Source organism: Primulina huaijiensis, chromosome 2 (genome assembly GCF_012295235.1).
Source record: "Primulina huaijiensis isolate GDHJ02 chromosome 2, ASM1229523v2, whole genome shotgun sequence".
NCBI classification, from domain to species: Eukaryota; Viridiplantae; Streptophyta; class Magnoliopsida; order Lamiales; family Gesneriaceae; genus Primulina; species Primulina huaijiensis.
The window spans coordinates 30,769,006-30,787,687 of NC_133307.1; the positions used below are offsets into that span (position 1 = coordinate 30,769,006).

Sequence of the window (18,682 nt, forward strand, 5' to 3'; positions counted from 1 at the left end):
ATATTAATATTTTCATAAAATTAAAAACAATAAAATATTATATTTAATTATAAGGGATACGTGGGATTATATGGTTGAAATTATTAATAATAAATAAAATAAACAAGGTAAGTAGTGAAAATATTTTTATATAGTAACGATATTATATGTTAAGTTTAAAATGATGCTCTTTAATTTATATTATTAAAATATATAAAAAAAGTACAAATAAATTTAACCACGAATGGATAAAAGTTAAGCTTAAGCTCAGAGTTGTGCGGTTTGAGAGTTCTAGCTCATTAAGTTCGTGAGGTAGCTCTATTCATCTCAAATGTCATTGTCTTTTGTGATTAGAACTAGCTAGGCATATATATGTAGGTTCCAAGCCTACAAAATCTCGATGAGCCTATGGCAAAGTCATTTAATTCTTAAGCTCTCTCATATTGTCGTACGTATTTTGCTTTGTTGTTCTATTTTGGGAGAGTATAGACTTGAGCCAGGGTTTTCGTCATATATTCTCCGATGTCTCTAACACTTTTGTTCGTAATGTAAGTGGCACACTACATTTCTTCTTTGGTGTAATTTGCAAGAGTGACAATTACATACTTGAACTCCACTATCTGGCATTCATATGAATCTTCCTATAATTCTGATGTAGCCAAATAAAAGTAGATTAAAACTTTCTATTTATAAGTTTTCAAAGGGATTAATGGGTTTAACCCTAAATTAAGTAGACATTGACCTTCTCACGCTCACACAATGAGCTTGATAATTTATATAAACTCCAGATCCAAACTTAATTAATTGAGTATGTGGCAGTAATTATATGGATGTTTCTTCTGAACACATTGCTCTAAAGGGGAACTTTGGAACACGTGAGGCGGGGGCTATGGTTATTTCTGATGCTCAAGCAAACAAGGGTGAATCTTCGGAAACCTCGGAGGTAAAAATGATCCCAATAACGAAGGCCAAAGAGATATCAATTGCATGTGGAGGTGAATGAATTATGGTAATCCAAAAAGGGTACTAAATCATGGAAACGTCTGGTCCATGAGGACTTTTCTAATCCAAAGGAATAAGAGATGCTATTGTAACTGAAGTTAAATAGACAAGGGAGCATTTTGAGCAGTCAGTAAGAAACTTAAACACCACTCAGGAACCAACTTCATATATGCTGCTGAATCAGCGGAGGCTGCTATGCAGTCTCGCGGAACATTATGAGTTGTTAGAAGTGGTTTGTTGCGCGCATTCAATTTTCTGTTAATTTGCTTTATTTTTTTGTGTATTTAAAGAAGTGGAATTATATGCTTTTGATCCAATATATATCTCTTGTTGTAAACAAAGAATATTTTCTTCGCATTTTCAACATCAATATCTCTATCATGTTTTCAACCAGTCACATTCAAATCTTCAAACAAATATCTTATTTACATTTTCTAAATTCTCCTAAAATCCTTCAAAGTTTGCGTCCAAATATTTTAATTTTATTGAGCCAAACAAATCACAAAAATAAAGACAATAAAAAATATTGTCTAACACACAATATTACATAACACTGGTGTTTTCGTTGATAGCTAATATAATGGAAGTGTAAGATCGTGAATATTGCGACTTAATAGGATTTAGTAAGATCATGAATATATTAATAAGTGGGTGAAAAGTAGTTGAGAACTGATCTCTTGACATCAATTGATTTTTCAAGAATTTGAGGACATTATGATTGTATATTAATGTCATACAAAATTTATGTTTTAGAAGTTATTTCCACTTTAAAATCTAGTCAGTTTGCATTTAATTTTTCTTTAAATTTGTGATCTGAGCCATTTGATCTATGCACATATCAACCTAGGTAGAACACAAAATGAAGAATATATGATTAGGATATAGTTGGAATTTGGAAATTTTAAGCAGAATAAAGGAAACTTGCTTTTGCTGTGATCCCAGAATTTACACAGCTACTATGGAGCATTCGTTGTAATATCGGAAAATGTGAATACCGGGTGTCATAAAAAAAAATTAAGCTCCAGTGGCGAATTATTTTTTTATTATGTAATTTATATGTTTTTCATTTTTATCATATTATATGTTAATTTACATTTAATCTACTAACTTGTATTTTTTTCCTTCAATTTTAGTCTTTTTCAACATAATGTCAATATATCATTGGACACGTCAACAATGTTTTGTGGCACGTAATCATTCTACGTCGTCACGTCAGCCTCTGATGAAAACTATCTAAAATAAAAAAAAAAGTAGTGGACAAGATCAGGAGCGTAAATTGTGTAACAACAAGATCAAAAATGAAAAAGAGAGAAAAAATGTAATTTCCCCAAGCTTTGATAATGGGTTTTCTAGGGCTAGGGTTTGTAAAATTAACAAGCGTGTGAGTGCCGAGTACGGTTTTTTTGGTTTTTGTTTTTGTTTTTTTGAAGTCGGTTAAGGTACAAGAGTTGGGGGGTGGAAAGGTACAACATGAAATTCAGACATCATTAAAATTAGATTTAAAAAAAATTGTCAATGTACGTGTATTCGCTGATTTGTTCCCCAGTAGCCCAATTTTGTGTAAGTTGTTTGAAAAAAAATGCTAATTAAATGCAGCCCCAAAGATAGTTGGATGTATTTATAAGTTTTAATTGCATCATTTACAGTTGGGAATGATATTTTGTTACGCGTCGCATTCATCAAGCTTAAGAATATATATGTTGAGTCGAGAAATTTTATCAATATATGGAACGTCTTAGCTAGACCCTAGTGTTTATGGCAATTTTGTTCATTGATTCCGTTGAGTCATCTTCTGTTGAAATTAGGGATGCAAACCATCGAGACGACTCGCAAAATATTTGATTTACATTTAAAATTATTGAACTCAAACATATTTGTTTTTTTGCCGGATCGAACTCAATCATACATTATTTTATTCGATAGTTTACAAGCCGTTCACGAGTTTTAATATTTTATTGATATAATAAAATTATATATTAAAAAATATATTTGTACCTTACGAATATTTATTTTCAAGAAATAATTCAAATAACTCACGAATGTGTTAGAATATTTCTAGTCGAATTCAAATCGAAATCGAGAATTTTTTTTTTATAATTTTCGGCCTGCAAATCAAATTCGAGCTCCGTATATCTAAATCGAGCCGAATTCGAGTCTTAATAATTCAATAATACGGGTCGATTCAATTCTTTTATATCATCGAGAAGAGAGACCAAGAACATGAATCTTTAAATCGGTCTAATTTTTTTGGGAAAAGAAAAGGATGTTAAGAATACAATATAATGAAAAATACTTGCTTGTACACACAGATGCTGTGACATTTAATTTCAAGTCACCGAAACAGTTGGAAATAAATGCATCACATGTGACACTAACCATTAGCTCTCCCTTCCTTCTGAGTTTGTGAATTATTTAGTTTCAAATAATATGTAACCCTTTAGTTTCTCATTTTACCATAAAATAATTTAATGTGATATAAAAATTTGTTGAAAATATCTGATATATTTAATATATGAATTTAGATTGATAAAAGGATATATAAAAGAATACTAAATTATACTGAATTAAATATCTGAGATTGATGAAAAATGTTATATTATTTTTATATTTAAAATATATGGAAAAAAAATGTATTCTTTATATTTTTGTGAATAATTTTTGGCAAAATCAAATGTTAAAGACTGTTATTAAATAGCCGCAACCTCATCGTCTTGGTCCACCGCCCACTCAACTTCCGGGCCCCTTGCTGCTGAACCACCCTTGTTTCCTGTCAGCCATTTACTTGAATGCAAGAGTTGGTGTCATCGGCATAGTCAGCAAATAATGCATTAGTGACTCAAAATGCAGCAAGATTTCTGTACTATGAATTCGTTACTCCAGTTGTTGAAGAACTAATGGAGAAGGCCGATCATAGTAGTCTTGTGTACCGATGAATGCATATATATGAATATATTTTGAATCTGCATTTAATGAAAGAAGTAGTTGAGTTACTAACTACATATTTCGCTATTTTGCAAGCAATCGAGTTTCTCACAGGGATATCATTTTCTTGCTCTCTGACAAATTCATCCGAAATCGGAACCCATGGATGAAGTTGAAATTTCAAAAAGCGAACAAAGTTTCGAGCACGATGAGGTGCCCGGAAGCCAAAAATCGATGGATTCAACTTCGGAAAAGCAAGAAATTGTTTCATTCTTTAGGCTATTTGCTGCAGCGGATAAGATAGACTATGCTTTGATGTTTCTTGGAAGCATTGGCGCTTGCTTACAAGGTGCTACACTTCCTGTATTTTTTGTATTGTTTGGTCGTATGATCAATTCTTTAGGAAGCTTGTCTTCGGATCCTCACAGATTTTCTTCAGAAGTATCCAAGGTACATTCAATTGCTCTGTTTTCGCCTGTCATAAATCAATGGTATTTTTTATTTATTGAATAATTAATTGAATTCCCGCATATTAAGATAATTTTTAACTTCCATCGTTGAAGTGTTGTTTTTTCTCTTCCGTGCAGTATTCTCTATTCTTAGTTTATCTTGGATTAGTTATTTGGTTATCAGCGTGGGCCGGTATGTTTTTATAATTAGATTAGAATACCTTTTTGAGGAAAATATGTTTACTCGTGTAAATAAATCTCAGGCGTTGCATGTTGGACTCAGACGGGGGAAAGGCAAACAGCTTCGTTGCGAAAGAAGTATCTTCAATCCGTGTTGGGAAAAAATATTAAGTTCTTCGATACAGAAGCAGGAGAGCAAAATATAATTTTTTGCATCTCAAGTGATGCCATACTCGTGCAGGATGCAATAGGAGATAAGGTGGACAGAACCTTAAATAGTTGAAGATAATTCTTATCTACCCAGTTCGTTCTTGAGCTGAGTTTCTAAATGTTATCGTTTTCTCCATTGTTACGCAGATATGCCATTGCATATGCCATCTTTCGACGTTTTTTGTGGGATTTTTGTTGGGATTCTGTTCGGTATGGCAGCTCACGCTTCTCACATTGGCTATTGTCCCTTTAATCGCCGTTGCTGGAGGAGTATATACAATAATCATGTCGTCCTTGTCCAAGAAAGGAGAGGATGCATATGCAGAGGCTGGAAGAGTAGCACAAGAGGTGAAATGGAAATCACAAAGAATGCTTTTTTTGAATGATCATTTGATATTGTTTCAAGAATCGAAACTCTTGTTGAATAAACATTGAATCCACTTTGATCAGGTTATTTCGCAAGTTCGTACGGTATACTCTTTCGTTGGAGAAGAAAAGGCCATTGAAATATATTCTAATTCACTTAAAAATGGCCTCAAGCTGGTGAGGAAGACTGGGATTGTGAAGGGAATTGGCATCGGCTTCACCTTTGGGCTTTTATTTTGCTGTTGGGCTTTACTTCTTTGGTATGCCAGTGTTCTTGTAAGGAATCATGTTACGAATGGAGGGAAAGCGTTCACAACAATTTTAAATGTGATTTATAGTGGATTGTAAGTACACAAACAAAATATACGCTAGTAAAGTTTAGTTGTTTTCTGTTTATTATTCATTTTTACTGAAATAAAAAGCATGACTTGTTATCATGTAGTGCACTTGGTCAAGCGGCTCCAAATCTTGCTGCCATTTCCAAGGCTCGTGCTGCAGTTACAGGTATCTTAAAAATGTTAGAAAATGATTCTAGTGCTTCTAAAAGTTCAGATGAGGGGATTGTGCTGTCAAGAATAGATGGACATATCGAATTTCGGGAGGTCTGTTTCGTTTACCCTTCTAGACCCGCTACGGTTTTCAAGGATCTGAGCTTCTCAGTATCTGCTGGCAAGTCATTAGCCATTGTTGGTCCTAGTGGCTCGGGGAAGAGCACCATTATCTCCATGATTCAACGATTCTACAACCCAACTTCAGGTATTGGATGTCATTTTACGAGGCATCACTGCCTAGTTCGTGCCTATAAGTTATGAGAATGAATAACGAGTGGGAATTTGACAGGAAAAATTTTGTTGGATGGAAATGATATGGAGAAACTTCGATTAAAATGGTTAAGATCACATATGGGATTGGTTAACCAAGAGCCAGTTCTGTTTGCTACAACCATAGCTGAAAATATTTTGTTTGGTAAAGAGGGCGCAAAAATGGAGGAAATAACTGAGGCTGCAAAGTCTGCAAATGCACATTCTTTCATCCAAAATTTACCTAACGGTTATCGCACTCAGGTTCGTTTTCCAGAAGTAAAATTTACATGCGTACTTCTACTAAAAGTTAAAGTTTCCCACTACAACTCACATTGCCCCGAATCTAATATTTTTTATTCAATCCACCGGCATGCTTGTTACGTATAGGTGGGAGAAGGGGGAACACAGCTTTCAGGAGGTCAGAAGCAGAGAATTGCTATTGCTAGAGCAATATTAAGAAATCCGAAGCTACTGCTACTGGATGAAGCGACTAGCGCACTTGACTCAGAGTCGGAATTCACAGTTCAACAGGCACTGAATTCAGTCATGAATGATAGGACAACAATTGTTATTGCACACAGATTATCAACAGTTAGAGAGGTTGGCACGATTCTCGTTCTCAAGGATGGTAAAATTGTTGATAAAGGAACTCACGCTGAACTGATGTCCAAAGGTGGAGATTATGCATCTTTGGTGAGCATGCAAATGTCTGAATACAAAACAAACCCTAGCTCAGACAACAATACAAGAATATCTGGAGTTTCCAGCACTCAAGAATACCTTGACATTGATAACTGTCAGCAGAAGTTGAAGCCAATCGTCTGTAACGATCTACACAAGAGTAGTGATCATAAAAAAGTACCAAGAAATTTAAGAAGCCCAGTTTGGGAACTAATCAAACTCAACGCACCAGAATGGCCATGTGCTGTATTGGGTTCATTAGGCGCAGTTCTTGCTGGCATGGAAACTCCTATTTTTGCCCTTGCCATCACACATATTTTAACTGTATTCTACAGTGGGGACAATTCAATAATCAAACAAGAAGTCCGAAAGATTTCTTTTATATTCATTGGGGTGGCATTGGTGACTATATTCATATATTTGTTGCAGCACTATTTTTATACCTTAATGGGAGAACGCCTTATTGCACGAGTTCGCTTGTCCATGTTCTCAGGTTTTCCTTTCCTTATCTTTTAAATGGGATCGTAACTCTTTTTGCCTCTAGCTCTCTTTGGTCATAAAATTGATAGATATACCATTTCTCTGGATTTAACAGCCATTCTTTCCAATGAGATTGGCTGGTTTGACAAGGATGAGAATAGCACTGGCTCACTGGCTTCAAAATTAGCAACAGATGCAACATTAGTACGAATTGCTATAGCTGACCGTATATCCACAGCTGTCCAAAATATGGCACTAGCTGTGACAGCATTTGTTATTGCTTTTATACTAAGTTGGCGTATTGCAATTGTTGTGGTTGCTGTATTTCCTATTCTTATCGGTGCAAATATAGCTGAGGTAAGTATTAAAATAACTAGAAACATCCTTGTTTTGAATATCAGTTTTTCATGTTATGATAATTCTAAAATTGTTTCTGTTTTTCTTGCAGCAACTATTTCTTAAGGGGTTTGGAGGAGATTATGCCAAGGCATATTATCGAGCTACGGAAGTTGCTCGTGAAGCCATTGCTAATATCCGTACAGTCGCTGCTTTTGGAGCTGAAGACAGGATGACAGCCAAATTTGCCTCTGAACTACACCAGCCAAGAAAGAGAGCTCTACTACGTGGCCATATACTGGGTTTCGGCTATGGTATATCTCTATTTCTTGCATATTCTTCTTATGCTGTTGGACTTTGGTATGCATCTGTTCTGATTAAAGAAGGAAAGTCAAACTTCGGAAACATCATTAAGTCCTTCATGATCTTGATCATTACCGCCTTAGCCGCAGCAGAAACGCTCGCCTTGGCACCTAACTTTGTAAAGGGATCACAAGTTCTTGAATCAGTGTTTAACATTCTTAACAGAAGCACAGAAATTGATCCTGAAAATCCCTCGTCCACTATGGTGACTGAGATCAGGGGAGACATTGAATTCAAGAATGTGTGCTTTAAATACCCTACTAGGCCAGATATAATAGTTTTCGATAATTTGAACTTGAAAGTATCAAAGGAAAAGAGCATGGCTATTGTAGGCCAAAGTGGTTCAGGGAAGAGTACCATAATCTCTCTGATTTCAAGATTTTACGATACTACTTCAGGGACAATTTTGATCGATGGATGCGACATCAAGAACTTAAACCTTAAATCTCTGCGGTTAAGAATAGGTCTAGTGCAGCAAGAGCCAGTGTTATTCTCCACAACCATTTATGAAAATATCAAATACGGAAACAGGAAAGCATCAGAAATCGAGATAAAGAATGCTGCAGTAGCGGCAAATGCACATGGATTCATCAGCCAAATGCCAGAAGGATACCACACGCAAGTTGGTGAAAAGGGAGTGCAATTATCAGGGGGACAAAAACAAAGGGTAGCAATTGCGAGGGCGATTCTCAAGGATCCAGCCATCCTTCTTCTGGATGAAGCGACAAGTGCTCTGGATACAGAATCAGAAATGCAAGTTCAAGATGCCATTAACAAGCTTATGAATGGAAGGACGACGATTCTGATAGCACACAGGCTTTCTACCATTCGAAATGCCGATCTTATCACTGTGCTGCAGAATGGAAAAACGGTTGAAAGTGGAAGCCATGAGCAACTTATTAGCAGACATGAAAGTGTATATTTTCAGTTGGTCCATTTACAGTGTGAGCAGAAAGGTGCAGAAAACATAGAATGATTTTGGCAATTAGTAAAATCAGAACCTTAACAGATTAGTGTTTATATATACTTATAAACAAAGTTCTCTATAGATCAATCCATGGCGATATATATTATTTTTCAATGAAGTTGTTCAGCTCTTGTCTATTTCGTGTCACTGTTGTATTAAGTACCGTTGGGTCTGAAGGATGAGCAACATCTTTAAATTATCTCGTATTTGGTCCATCATCCATCTCACAAGCTAAACGGCGACTTAAGAGTATGTACTAACCGACACTAACATGTATCCAAAGGACTTGTGTAACAAGTTGTATGTGCGAGCATAGAGTTTACACTATTTTTGGAGTAAATTAAATATTACTTATTGGATTCTTTCCAAGTGCAAGAAGAGAGAAAACATGAAATCGATTATACTATGTTCGAACCTTTACAATTATTGTATTCCATCACATTTTTCCTGTATTTATTTACTTTAGTATTTATATTGTTTTATACATTAGAATTTGCATATTTTCAAATAAGGTTTAAAATTCTAAATCAAATTTTCAGATAGTTATTTTGATTCTCTCCGCTCGATCTACTGAACATGATGTAAAAACTAATGTCAAAAATCCTGAATTAAGCCAAGCATCCACCTCAATGAAGTAACCAACTTGGTAGTTACTTGTCAACCAAATAAGATAGGTTATCAATTAGTGTGTTGAAGGGGGAGTTACTGTGTGGCTCGAGATTGATATAAAAGGGATCAATGGGGGCTGGTTCAAAACAAAAGGAACCCCTAAAGTTTGAGGAACACATCTGATACAAAGTGCAGAGAGGTTGAGAGATTGAGAATAGGGGAAACCAATTCAAGAGTGATTATTTCTTGTCTCTGAGAGAAATATAAAGAGATCTCCTGGATATTGATATCATGTTAGTGATCGATTTGATCGAACCACGTAAAATCTGTGTTCCATATTTTCTTGCAACTTTTATTCATCGTTCAAGTTGATTTCTTCATCCACTGCATATTCCATTAAGAACTTTCAAGGGGCTGCAATCTAAATTCTTGTTTCTGTAACTTGGTTCAAAAGTTCACCATCTGCTTGGTTAAATTACTGCACATGATCTAACATCTCGATGCTCAATTCAAACTTGAATATTTCGAAAACAAAATTATCGCAACTTTCAAAACGACTAGAAATTTCTTTTAAAATCAATCAAATACTAAGATTATCTATTTACAACAACGAAGGAGAGAATATAGAAAAATTATACCTCAATTCAAACTTCTATAATTCTCATGTACCTTTTGCACTTGTGTATTATTTACTTTGCTATTTGCATGCTTAATAGATATTCAAATCAGTTCCAAAATACTTACATATCAAATTTCGGATAATAATTTTGATCGTTTTTTCGTCTGATCGTTTTCTCGTCCGGGCCAAGTTGAACATTTCTGAAACAATGATAATGCAACTTCCTACAAACAAGCGACTGCAAGCATTCATCTTCTATTTCATATATCGTATCAACGAAATTCTGATAAAATGATTTGTGTACATCGATATCGACACATCTTATTCAAGTTCCAGATTAATTTGAAGTTTGTTACTTTTTGCTTCATAGATGTTCGTCTCATAGAGCCCACAAGTAACTCGATATCAACAAAAATAACGACCCAACAACTCCAATAAAGGAAATTTATGTAGAATAGGCAACATGTCCTCGGGTCACAAACTAATGTAATTTCACCAACACCTCTTTCCTAACATGTTATCTGGCTCCTCCTATTTGACACTACATGACAATCTATGCTCGATGATTTAGGAGAGGAGATAAAAAAAACTGCTCAGGCAAATGGAACCGTGAAAGGCAAGGTATGAACATCGACTTCAGGCAAGAAGCGTGCGTGAGGTTGCCACAATGTTGAGCTGCTCGAGCAGGACGTGCTATCGCATTCGGATTTCAACCTTTTCTTGGCCTGGTTGCATTGATTGTCGCCACTGAAGAGCCAATCAAGATCATCTGTGTCGAGACATGTATCCTCAAGCTGTGCAGGAAGCCATGTATCGAATAACTTGTTATACTTTGATTCCCTTTTTTGGATAGAGGAACTAACTGCATCAGGCACGGATGAAGTTCTAGTTATGCCAGGAGCACCAGCATCAATCTTAGAAATTAAACAGATAATCTCCTCCTTTTCAACTTTAGCAGTAAAACTCTGACCAAATTTGCTGGTCTCAATGGCTTCTTGCTTGCTTTCGTGGCCAATTCCATCTTTATTTTGGACAGGAATGTCCGTCCTCCCAGATGTAGAACAGATATGTTCAACTAACGAATTGGAATAATTTTGTTCTTTTGAGGCCATCTGTATTCTGATAACATTGCCTGTTTCACCGTCAATGAGATAAACTAAGCACTATACAAAAGGTCATGGATGATCACAGATGATCGAAGGCGCATGAAGTTAGTTAAGTATAGAAACAAGAACTTACCATGGCCATGCCTGCAATCAACGGGGAAGGATTCTCTCTTCCTTTTGGTGCTATTTTCGGTGCTGTCCGAGGAAGTGCTAGGAATGCGCAAACAAATAGGCTGCTCACACTCATCAGTGAGGCCACTTTTTTCCAAATGATCGATACTTGCCCAAAAATTCTTGTCATATTGTCCCTTTGAAATATCATACTTATCTGAGTTCTGATTTGGATTTGCTTCTCCTTCCTCTCTTTCCTTTTATCCTCCTCTTTTCTTCTCTCTTTTTTCTCTTTTATCCTCTCCTTCCGTTGTTCCTTGGCTTTCACCCTTTCTTTTTGGAGCTTTAGAGCACCAAAATAACAATTTTAAAGTTGATGATATTGGCCAAGGAAATGAACGGAGACCTCAGAGCATGAATAGTGCACTCCATACACAGACCATTCATAATCAAGCCTAGCACCCAGATAATGTTCATTGGGAGACACCATTTTTGGATAAGTTTGAAAAAAGCCATACATAACAATACAGATATAGCCCCACTTAACATAGCAACATGGCAATACCGACATCCTAAACTAACATACTTGTGATGACAAGATGCAATTAATAAAAATCTGCAATATGTGCACATAAGCTCAACTCAAGTCACAAGACATGGACCCTGTGGTGCCTAGGGGCATGCCAAAGGGCAGCCGTTCACCGAGGGGCAGACCTTGACAATAAAGCCCATAACTTGTTGCACCTATTCAAAGGTTCAAGGCACATTTTAAGCATGTGCCTGATGAAATGGTTATGCATTTTAAGTGAAATAAAAAGTTTAAGGCTTTTACATTTATTTGTAAGCTAATGAACCTTTGTTTTGCACAGTTCAATGGTTGTGCTTAGGCCCCAGAACACGTGTGAATTAGTGCTCCTAATACCTGGGTCAATATTCTCTATTTCAATCACCAGGCCTCCTCCACGATGAAAACCACCAAAATAGTTGTATCCATCATCTCAATTATGCTAAATCCCAAATAGAAACGATACTGTGATGAGCCGAATTCCGCCTCCAAAAGCTCAAAAAATAGCTTGATAATCTTAAACAATAATCTGAAACAAATACAGCCAATCCATTTCTATCACGATAATTCGTGACTCAAAACCCTCATATTTGTTAAAGTTAGATATATCAAGTTCTCAAAAAATCACATCACTGAATCATAGTTATGCATAGAATTAATTAGTGAATTTAAGTTTGATTTTATAAACGAATCAAAAATTCTAGATTTTTTGTACACGTTCGACACCGATATATTTTTCTTTGAAATTTACACCTCGACCACAGCACCCCCACAACACATAAAGAACAACACAGAGAACCGCCACCATTAACATCGATTAGGAATCATGCTCATGCGTAAATCAATCAGGACTCTCCATTCAACAAACCTTAATCGATTCGATCAAGGTATCTTCGCTGGATCTGCTCAGTGTACACCCTGGTGGCGGGTAGGGAAAGCACCGAGACATATACCTACGAGATCGAATCGAAGATTTGAAGAAAATACAGAAATCCAACTATTATAGGAGTGAAGTATTAGAATCAGGAAATAAATTCTAGGAAATTAATTATGCTCATTCAGAAAACTTCGAGAACCCTAGGTGATGAACACTGCCGACAAACGAAACTTTCTCCGCACAAAAAATAACTCATGAGTAGGGTTATAAATACGCGTGGATGGAAGTATGGAACGCCGTTTCGCATTTTAATAGTTGGGCCGATTGGGCTTGTGTTCCATGGGTGAGGCCCACATAAACATTTGAGAAGACTTATTGATGATTATGGCCCTTTAAGACAACGCTATTAATCTTGTGTGGACTTCAAGATTATGAAATAAAATTACAGGGTTTTGGTTGTAATCAATGTCGGTAGACATTTTTGTTTGATTTTTAAGATTATGCAACTCTTTCATTCCTTGAAAATGATGGTCAAGCAAGTGCAATTAGACGTGAACAAAATATTGATGTCCCGTGTTTTTTCTACATAAGAATTGAAGTAGATAAATTTTTAGTCCATGAATTGATTATCCTTACTTGGATCTTGGTTCTAAATGACGATTGCAAATATGGTCGTATTATGTTGATTTACATAATGATATTAGAAGAAGATTATGATCATCATTACTATCTTACCTTTTCGACTTATTCCTTAATTTGTGTATTTAGTTTAGATTTACTCATCGTGATTGTCAAATTTCCTGGAGTGGGTCTCATGTGAGACCGTCTCACGGATCTTAATCTGTGAGACGGGTCAACCCTACCCATATTCACAATAAAAAGTAATACTATTAGCATAAAAAGTAATACTTTTTCATGGATGACCCAAATAAAAGATCCGTCTCACATATACGACCCGTGAGACCGTCTCACACAAATTTTTGCCAATTTCCTGTGTAACTCAGTTGATTAATTTTTTATTGATTACATTTTCTCTTACAAAAATAATTATCAAATACTTAGTTAGAATCTTGATTTCTCCCCTCCTAAGTTAAAATAAAAACTTTGATTTCTCGTTCGTCTAAAATCATCTAAAATATCTGTTAACTTTTTTCACAAAATGTGGCATAATGAACAAAGCAACTACTCCATTATTTTTTTGTTTAACTTAGGATTAAAATAACTAGAATTTTTATTATCTAAATAACTGCATCCGTCTAAAAAATCTAGACTCGAATTCAATTATTTACTGATTGACCTGATATATATATGCTAGCAGCCGAATCAATATTAATGCTACACTTAATTTGAGGTAAAAATGAAAAATAAACAAGAAGGGGCTCGAACTCTCACATTTTGATAAACATATTGATTTATATCATATTTTTTCATCTTTTATCCTCTCATTATTATCGTTGTTTGAACTTGACCAACCAAAGTACGCATGTCATATCCACAACTGGTAATATGTTATGGCCTCTAAAATGATTGTTGATTTTCCGCTACGACTAGCATATTGTCCAACCCAACCAGTTGGACAGTTTATCCATTTCCAATGCATACGACTAGCATACATTTTATCAAGTTAAATTAAGTCGATAATAAGTGTTTGTACTAAATTGTGTTAGTTTTTTTTTATCATGACTTTGTTCATTATTTTCATCTAGTTTTTATTATAAATAGTAAATTACTATTAGTTAATGGAAAAAAAATAAAACTATTCAAATAAATTAAAAAGAGATTTAAAAAAAACTAACACTAAAATTAATTTTAAAATTCAAAAGAAAAAATATGAAATGGACAAAAAAAAAATACAAAAGAACTCTTTTTGGATTTCTTGATGATGGCATTTGTTTAATTTATACCATCATCTTATTTGGTGCTCTGAATATACAGTGACCTACCATATTTGGAGAATATTTAACACTCCCCAAAATGGAGAATGCAAGTTGAAGGAGTTTTCGTCTTCTCTATAGAGATGTCCTCCTAAAAACTACAATTCCATAATTTCTTTAGTAAATATAGTGTTGTTCTATTTAATATAGGTGGTGAATAATCCGTGTCGCCCAATGCTTGTAAATTTTTTTTTTTTGATTAATGCATTTGATTGATTGTATATACACTTGCTTCATTTGATTTTACTCGATGGAGCAGTTCAAACTTAGTTATTCAATCATTTATACAACGGGTTTTTTGTCTGCGGCTCTAGATATAAACTTAGAAAAGTTATCTAAATATTAATTATTGATTAAAAATAATGATATGGTAGAGAAACAATTTTATAAATTTTGAATTTTAATATATCAACGTTGATGATATATAGTAAATCTTTACTCTTTGGGAAAAAAAACTAAGCGTATGCCTTCTAGGACTCAAATATCTTTATTTATAGATACGTTAAATATTTAACTAAAAATACTATTTTTTGTGTTAGCCGGTCTAATAAGAATTTTTATCGAAAACCATTTCAAACAAGGGTAGCATGGTCTTTTTATTTTCCTGTTTTTAAAAAATATTATTTAGGTTTTAGTGGTAACCATTTGGGAAGTTCGGAGCTTTGTGGAATTCGAGCTCGCACAGATGTGAACTGGACGAAGGATTTGGAACTTGAAAATGGACCCAGTTGCCACAGTGGTCGATAAACTGAAAGAATATACGAAATCTACGCAATATTTTGCTCGCGGTCTCCTCAGTAGGCGAAAAGATTCTGACAACCGAAGTCCGGTAATCCTTTTATTTTGCATTTTATATTTTCATTTCTCGTTCGGATAGTTTATGTGATTTACTTTCTGAAAAATTACTTGTTTGTTGTGTGTGTGATACGGTTCGCTTGATGATTTTTCGGGAGTTCATTATTTTCTCTGGTTATTGTGTTTTGATCGGAAACTGGTGTTTAAGTCGTTGCTCATGGGCTGTATGTTTGATTTCTCTGTAAGTAAAATTGGCAGACTTTTTATAATGTATTTTCAATTATAAATTACTTGGATTGGCTTATGAGAAATTTGAATTGAGTTCGAGTGTTGAATGATCGAATCAGTTTTTGGTGTGTCTGTAATGATGGAGCTTAAATGCATCTGTCCATATCCTGTAATCCTAGAAAGAGTTTCCTGTGAAAAATCTCTCTCGAGTGTTCTAGCAAATTCAGTCATCGCGTGATATTTGTACAGCTGTAAGCATTCAGGTTTTGATTCATGAGTGAATATGGCAGTCAGTCTAGATGATGCAACTTTGCTCTTCTTGCTTCAATAAGGGCTTTTGGGTTAACGAGTTTGTTGTTTCCATAGGTAGAAACAAGGTATATGATGGGGCCTTACAGCCGTTCAAATGATATGATTTACAGATTGAAATCTTGAAGCGGTTGCAACGAGAAGCTTTTTCGGATATCATGAAGCTCAGGGACAGGCAAGACAAGGTGGAACGGATCCTTACTTTCCATAAATCTTCCAAGGGAAATCCGTTTCAGGAAGCAAGTACTCATGTGAGAGGAAAAGTGGATGTGCTGGGCGGATTCTTCATTATGGATGGAGTTGACATACATAAATGTGATGTATTACAAAGATCAGGCATTAGGACGGGTATTGATGCGAGATTTACATTTGAAACTGCTGTCCGTGAGAAAGATACATTTCTGGCAGAGTTTACGGCTGGTGAAAAAGGGCAAGGCGATTCGTTTGGTGGGCCACTTTCACTTACAAAAGTTTTCTATGGAGCACATTTTAGTAATTTGTTCTCTGCAGTTGCAGTTCCAATTGGTGCACGATGCAGGGATGTTGAAGTTGGAACAGATTCTCATCGGGTATAGTTTTTAAACTTGGCAACTTGGCGTCCTGTAACACTCTCCACATATCACTCATTTTCATGTTATGCATAATCTAAGGTGATCACCGATTGACATTTTTGAAGTTATTTTTCTTATGCAGGAAAGGGCCCTTACTGATTATTCTGAGTTTTGTCCTCCTCTTCTGAATCAACATAGTGACAGTGCCATTGGCATAACGGTGAGAAAGTCAAATGTTGTTGCCTCATTGGCTCATTTTGTTTCTGGTCTACGAACCCAAGTTCCTTCTGCTGGAATTACACTTGGCACTTTTGGTCAAGTTGTTTGGCAACTCTCTAGAAGCACAAAGCTCTCCCTTCTTGGCATGCACCAAGTGTCTAGGTCATCGAGTCAGAGGATTAGTCTTGGTGCATTGGCTCTCCCTATTAGCCTATTCAAACGGAATAGAATTTCAGAGATATCCAGGGAGGAAGATAGTCCTACAGGTCGGGAAGGACACCTCTCGGATGGATCTATTGCTCTGATGGTAAACTCAGAACTTGGTGAGAATACAAGAATTGGAGGCTGGATCGAGACCAAAAACTCAGACCCCGGATATTTCCAATGGGCAGTGACAATGCGTGATACCCCTGAAGGTGAATTCGGGTGGGGTTTGACCTTGAGAGGTTCACTACAAGGCCGGAAAAGTTGGGATCATTTCCAGGTTGAAACATATTTGAACTTGGACATTGGTAAAGGATTTAAAGTACAACCAGCTCTGATGTATGTGATGGATGAATCCACTCAATTTTCAGCCCTAATGCTCCGATCAAGTTGGTCCCTATGACCGATATTCAGTTTATTTTCACTGTTTTTCTCATCTTAATCGTTACTACTTATTACTTATTTTTTTAGCATCTCAAAATAACTTTGTCATTCCATTATAGTTTAATATTTGCGTTTATTATATACTTGTGATAAGCTTTTAACAAATATTTCTAGAGAAACCAAGGCTCAGAGTCGAAAGTTATATTGTAAAATTTCTATAAATTAATTATGTTTGAATTATTAAATTTTATCAATTTAAATGTATTAATTAATCGATAAATTAAGCATTTATAATTTTAAAATATATTTTCGATACAGGTGATGTAAGTTCATTATAGAAAAAATCATTATATATTTAATAATGTCTTAGTATCATATATCTTGAATATAAAAAATATATATAAAATTCATCGTATGCATATATTCAGAAAAATAAGCAAGTGGTATTCATTGTTTTCAATAATTATATAACTTGTGAGTACAAGTTTACGAAATTATACTAGTTATCTTTGTAATTTTAGGTTGTCTTCGCCTGGATTAATTATTAGATTTAATCAAATGTTTGGTTGCAATTTTAAAATTTTGATTATTTATCTCATATAAATTGAATCATTTATCTCGCACTCATCAAATCATAGAATTAAAATTATAATATTAATCATTATATTTTTTTATATTTAAGTTAATTAATTAATTAATTATTGAAAAAAGAACACAATGGTAATTTATCTGTCTTATTCAATATTAAAATTTAATCAATCAAACCAAATATATTATTATTTATCGAATGATTTCGCATCCTACTTAAATATTTTAATAATCACAAGATTATTTATCAATATAATTATATCAATCCAACTAAACTGACTTTTTAAGTAACAAAAAATTTCCTATGAAAGTGTCTAATGAGTCAATTTGTGAGACGGATCTTCTACTCGATCCGACTGAGATTGTATTCTTATACCCGACTCGAACTATTTTATGAATTTTCAAATCCTCGAACCTGAACTCGATCCCTTACCCGAAATTACTTACCAAACTCGCCTTGTTTTGGGTTTTCTCGCGGGGCCCCGAACTCGTGAGAAAAATGTCATCTCTAATCAGGTAGATATGTTTCATATATATAGATATGAGATATCGTCTGACATGAAACGTATTTTTTAGATAATTACTATACCATAGATTTATATCATTACATTTCAAATATAAAGTAGGTCTCTTGTGAGATCTATCTATTTACGTGAGATGAGTCAATCTGATCCATAATTAAAGTTAAAAGTAATACTTTTAAGATAAAAATAAATTTTTTCATCAATCAGATCAAATTGAATATTTATTGAAGAAAATTAACATATAAGAACGTCTAACGGGATTTTTTATTTTCATATATTATTTTATTAATTTATCAAGATTAATAATTTATAAAATTAACC

At 34.7% G+C, this 18,682-nt stretch overlaps 3 protein-coding genes across 7 annotated transcripts; 2 read left to right on the forward strand and 1 right to left on the reverse strand.

Annotated features, from left to right (window-relative positions):
• Positions 1-3,671: 3,671 nt before the first annotated feature.
• LOC140971570 (ABC transporter B family member 13-like) lies at positions 3,672-9,043 on the forward strand. Of its 2 annotated transcripts, none has more exons than XM_073433892.1 (10): positions 3,672-4,353; positions 4,491-4,545; positions 4,616-4,791; positions 4,890-5,090; positions 5,193-5,452; positions 5,551-5,864; positions 5,949-6,172; positions 6,299-7,085; positions 7,188-7,429; positions 7,521-9,043. In XM_073433892.1, the coding sequence occupies exons 1-10, from the start codon at positions 4,066-4,068 to the stop codon at positions 8,745-8,747; spliced, it is 3,774 nt and encodes a 1,257-aa protein (XP_073289993.1). In that variant the 5' UTR covers positions 3,672-4,065; the 3' UTR covers positions 8,748-9,043. The 2 variants fall into 2 exon arrangements, with proteins under 2 accessions (XP_073289993.1, XP_073289994.1); XM_073433893.1 differs by having other exon boundaries at positions 4,215-4,394.
• A 1,159-nt stretch (positions 9,044-10,202) lies between these two features.
• Positions 10,203-12,883, reverse strand: LOC140971571 (uncharacterized). 2 transcript variants are annotated; one of them, XR_012174326.1, is made up of 3 exons: positions 11,206-12,883; positions 10,507-11,098; positions 10,203-10,470 (listed from the first exon to the last, which is right to left on the reverse strand). XR_012174326.1 is itself a non-coding variant. In XM_073433894.1 (3 exons), the coding sequence occupies exons 1-3, from the start codon at positions 12,695-12,697 to the stop codon at positions 11,042-11,044; spliced, it is 459 nt and encodes a 152-aa protein (XP_073289995.1). In that variant the 5' UTR covers positions 12,698-12,883; the 3' UTR covers positions 10,203-11,041. The 2 variants fall into 2 exon arrangements, 1 of the variants encoding a protein (XP_073289995.1); XM_073433894.1 differs by having other exon boundaries at positions 10,203-11,098; positions 11,206-11,526; positions 12,617-12,883.
• Positions 12,884-15,191: 2,308 nt separating this feature from the next.
• On the forward strand, positions 15,192-17,388 carry LOC140971572 (uncharacterized). 3 transcript variants are annotated; one of them, XM_073433896.1, is made up of 3 exons: positions 15,192-15,388; positions 16,005-16,460; positions 16,585-17,388. In XM_073433896.1, exons 1-3 carry the CDS (start codon positions 15,278-15,280, stop codon positions 17,266-17,268), a joined length of 1,251 nt encoding a protein of 416 aa, XP_073289997.1. In that variant the 5' UTR covers positions 15,192-15,277; the 3' UTR covers positions 17,269-17,388. The 3 variants fall into 3 exon arrangements, with proteins under 3 accessions (XP_073289997.1, XP_073289998.1, XP_073289999.1); XM_073433897.1 differs by having other exon boundaries at positions 15,197-15,388; positions 15,949-16,460; XM_073433898.1 differs by having other exon boundaries at positions 15,251-15,388; positions 15,953-16,460.
• Positions 17,389-18,682: the final 1,294 nt, after the last annotated feature.

Coding starts and splice junctions, on each gene's coding strand:
- LOC140971570 (XM_073433892.1), top strand. CDS start 4,066: ATGGATGAAGTTGAAATTTCAAAAAGCGAACAAAGTTTCGAGCACGAT. Junction 4,354..4,490: donor TTTCTTCAGAAGTATCCAAG/GTACATTCAATT, acceptor TCTTCCGTGCAG/TATTCTCTATTCTTAGTTTA. Junction 4,546..4,615: donor TTGGTTATCAGCGTGGGCCG/GTATGTTTTTAT, acceptor AATAAATCTCAG/GCGTTGCATGTTGGACTCAG.
- LOC140971571 (XM_073433894.1), bottom strand. CDS start 12,697: ATGTCTCGGTGCTTTCCCTACCCGCCACCAGGGTGTACACTGAGCAGA. Junction 11,527..12,616: donor CCTTGATCGAATCGATTAAG/GTTTGTTGAATG, acceptor GGTGCTCTAAAG/CTCCAAAAAGAAAGGGTGAA. Junction 11,099..11,205: donor TGATTGCAGGCATGGCCATG/GTAAGTTCTTGT, acceptor ACGGTGAAACAG/GCAATGTTATCAGAATACAG.
- LOC140971572 (XM_073433896.1), top strand. CDS start 15,278: ATGGACCCAGTTGCCACAGTGGTCGATAAACTGAAAGAATATACGAAA. Junction 15,389..16,004: donor ATTCTGACAACCGAAGTCCG/GTAATCCTTTTA, acceptor TATGATTTACAG/ATTGAAATCTTGAAGCGGTT. Junction 16,461..16,584: donor TTGGAACAGATTCTCATCGG/GTATAGTTTTTA, acceptor TTTCTTATGCAG/GAAAGGGCCCTTACTGATTA.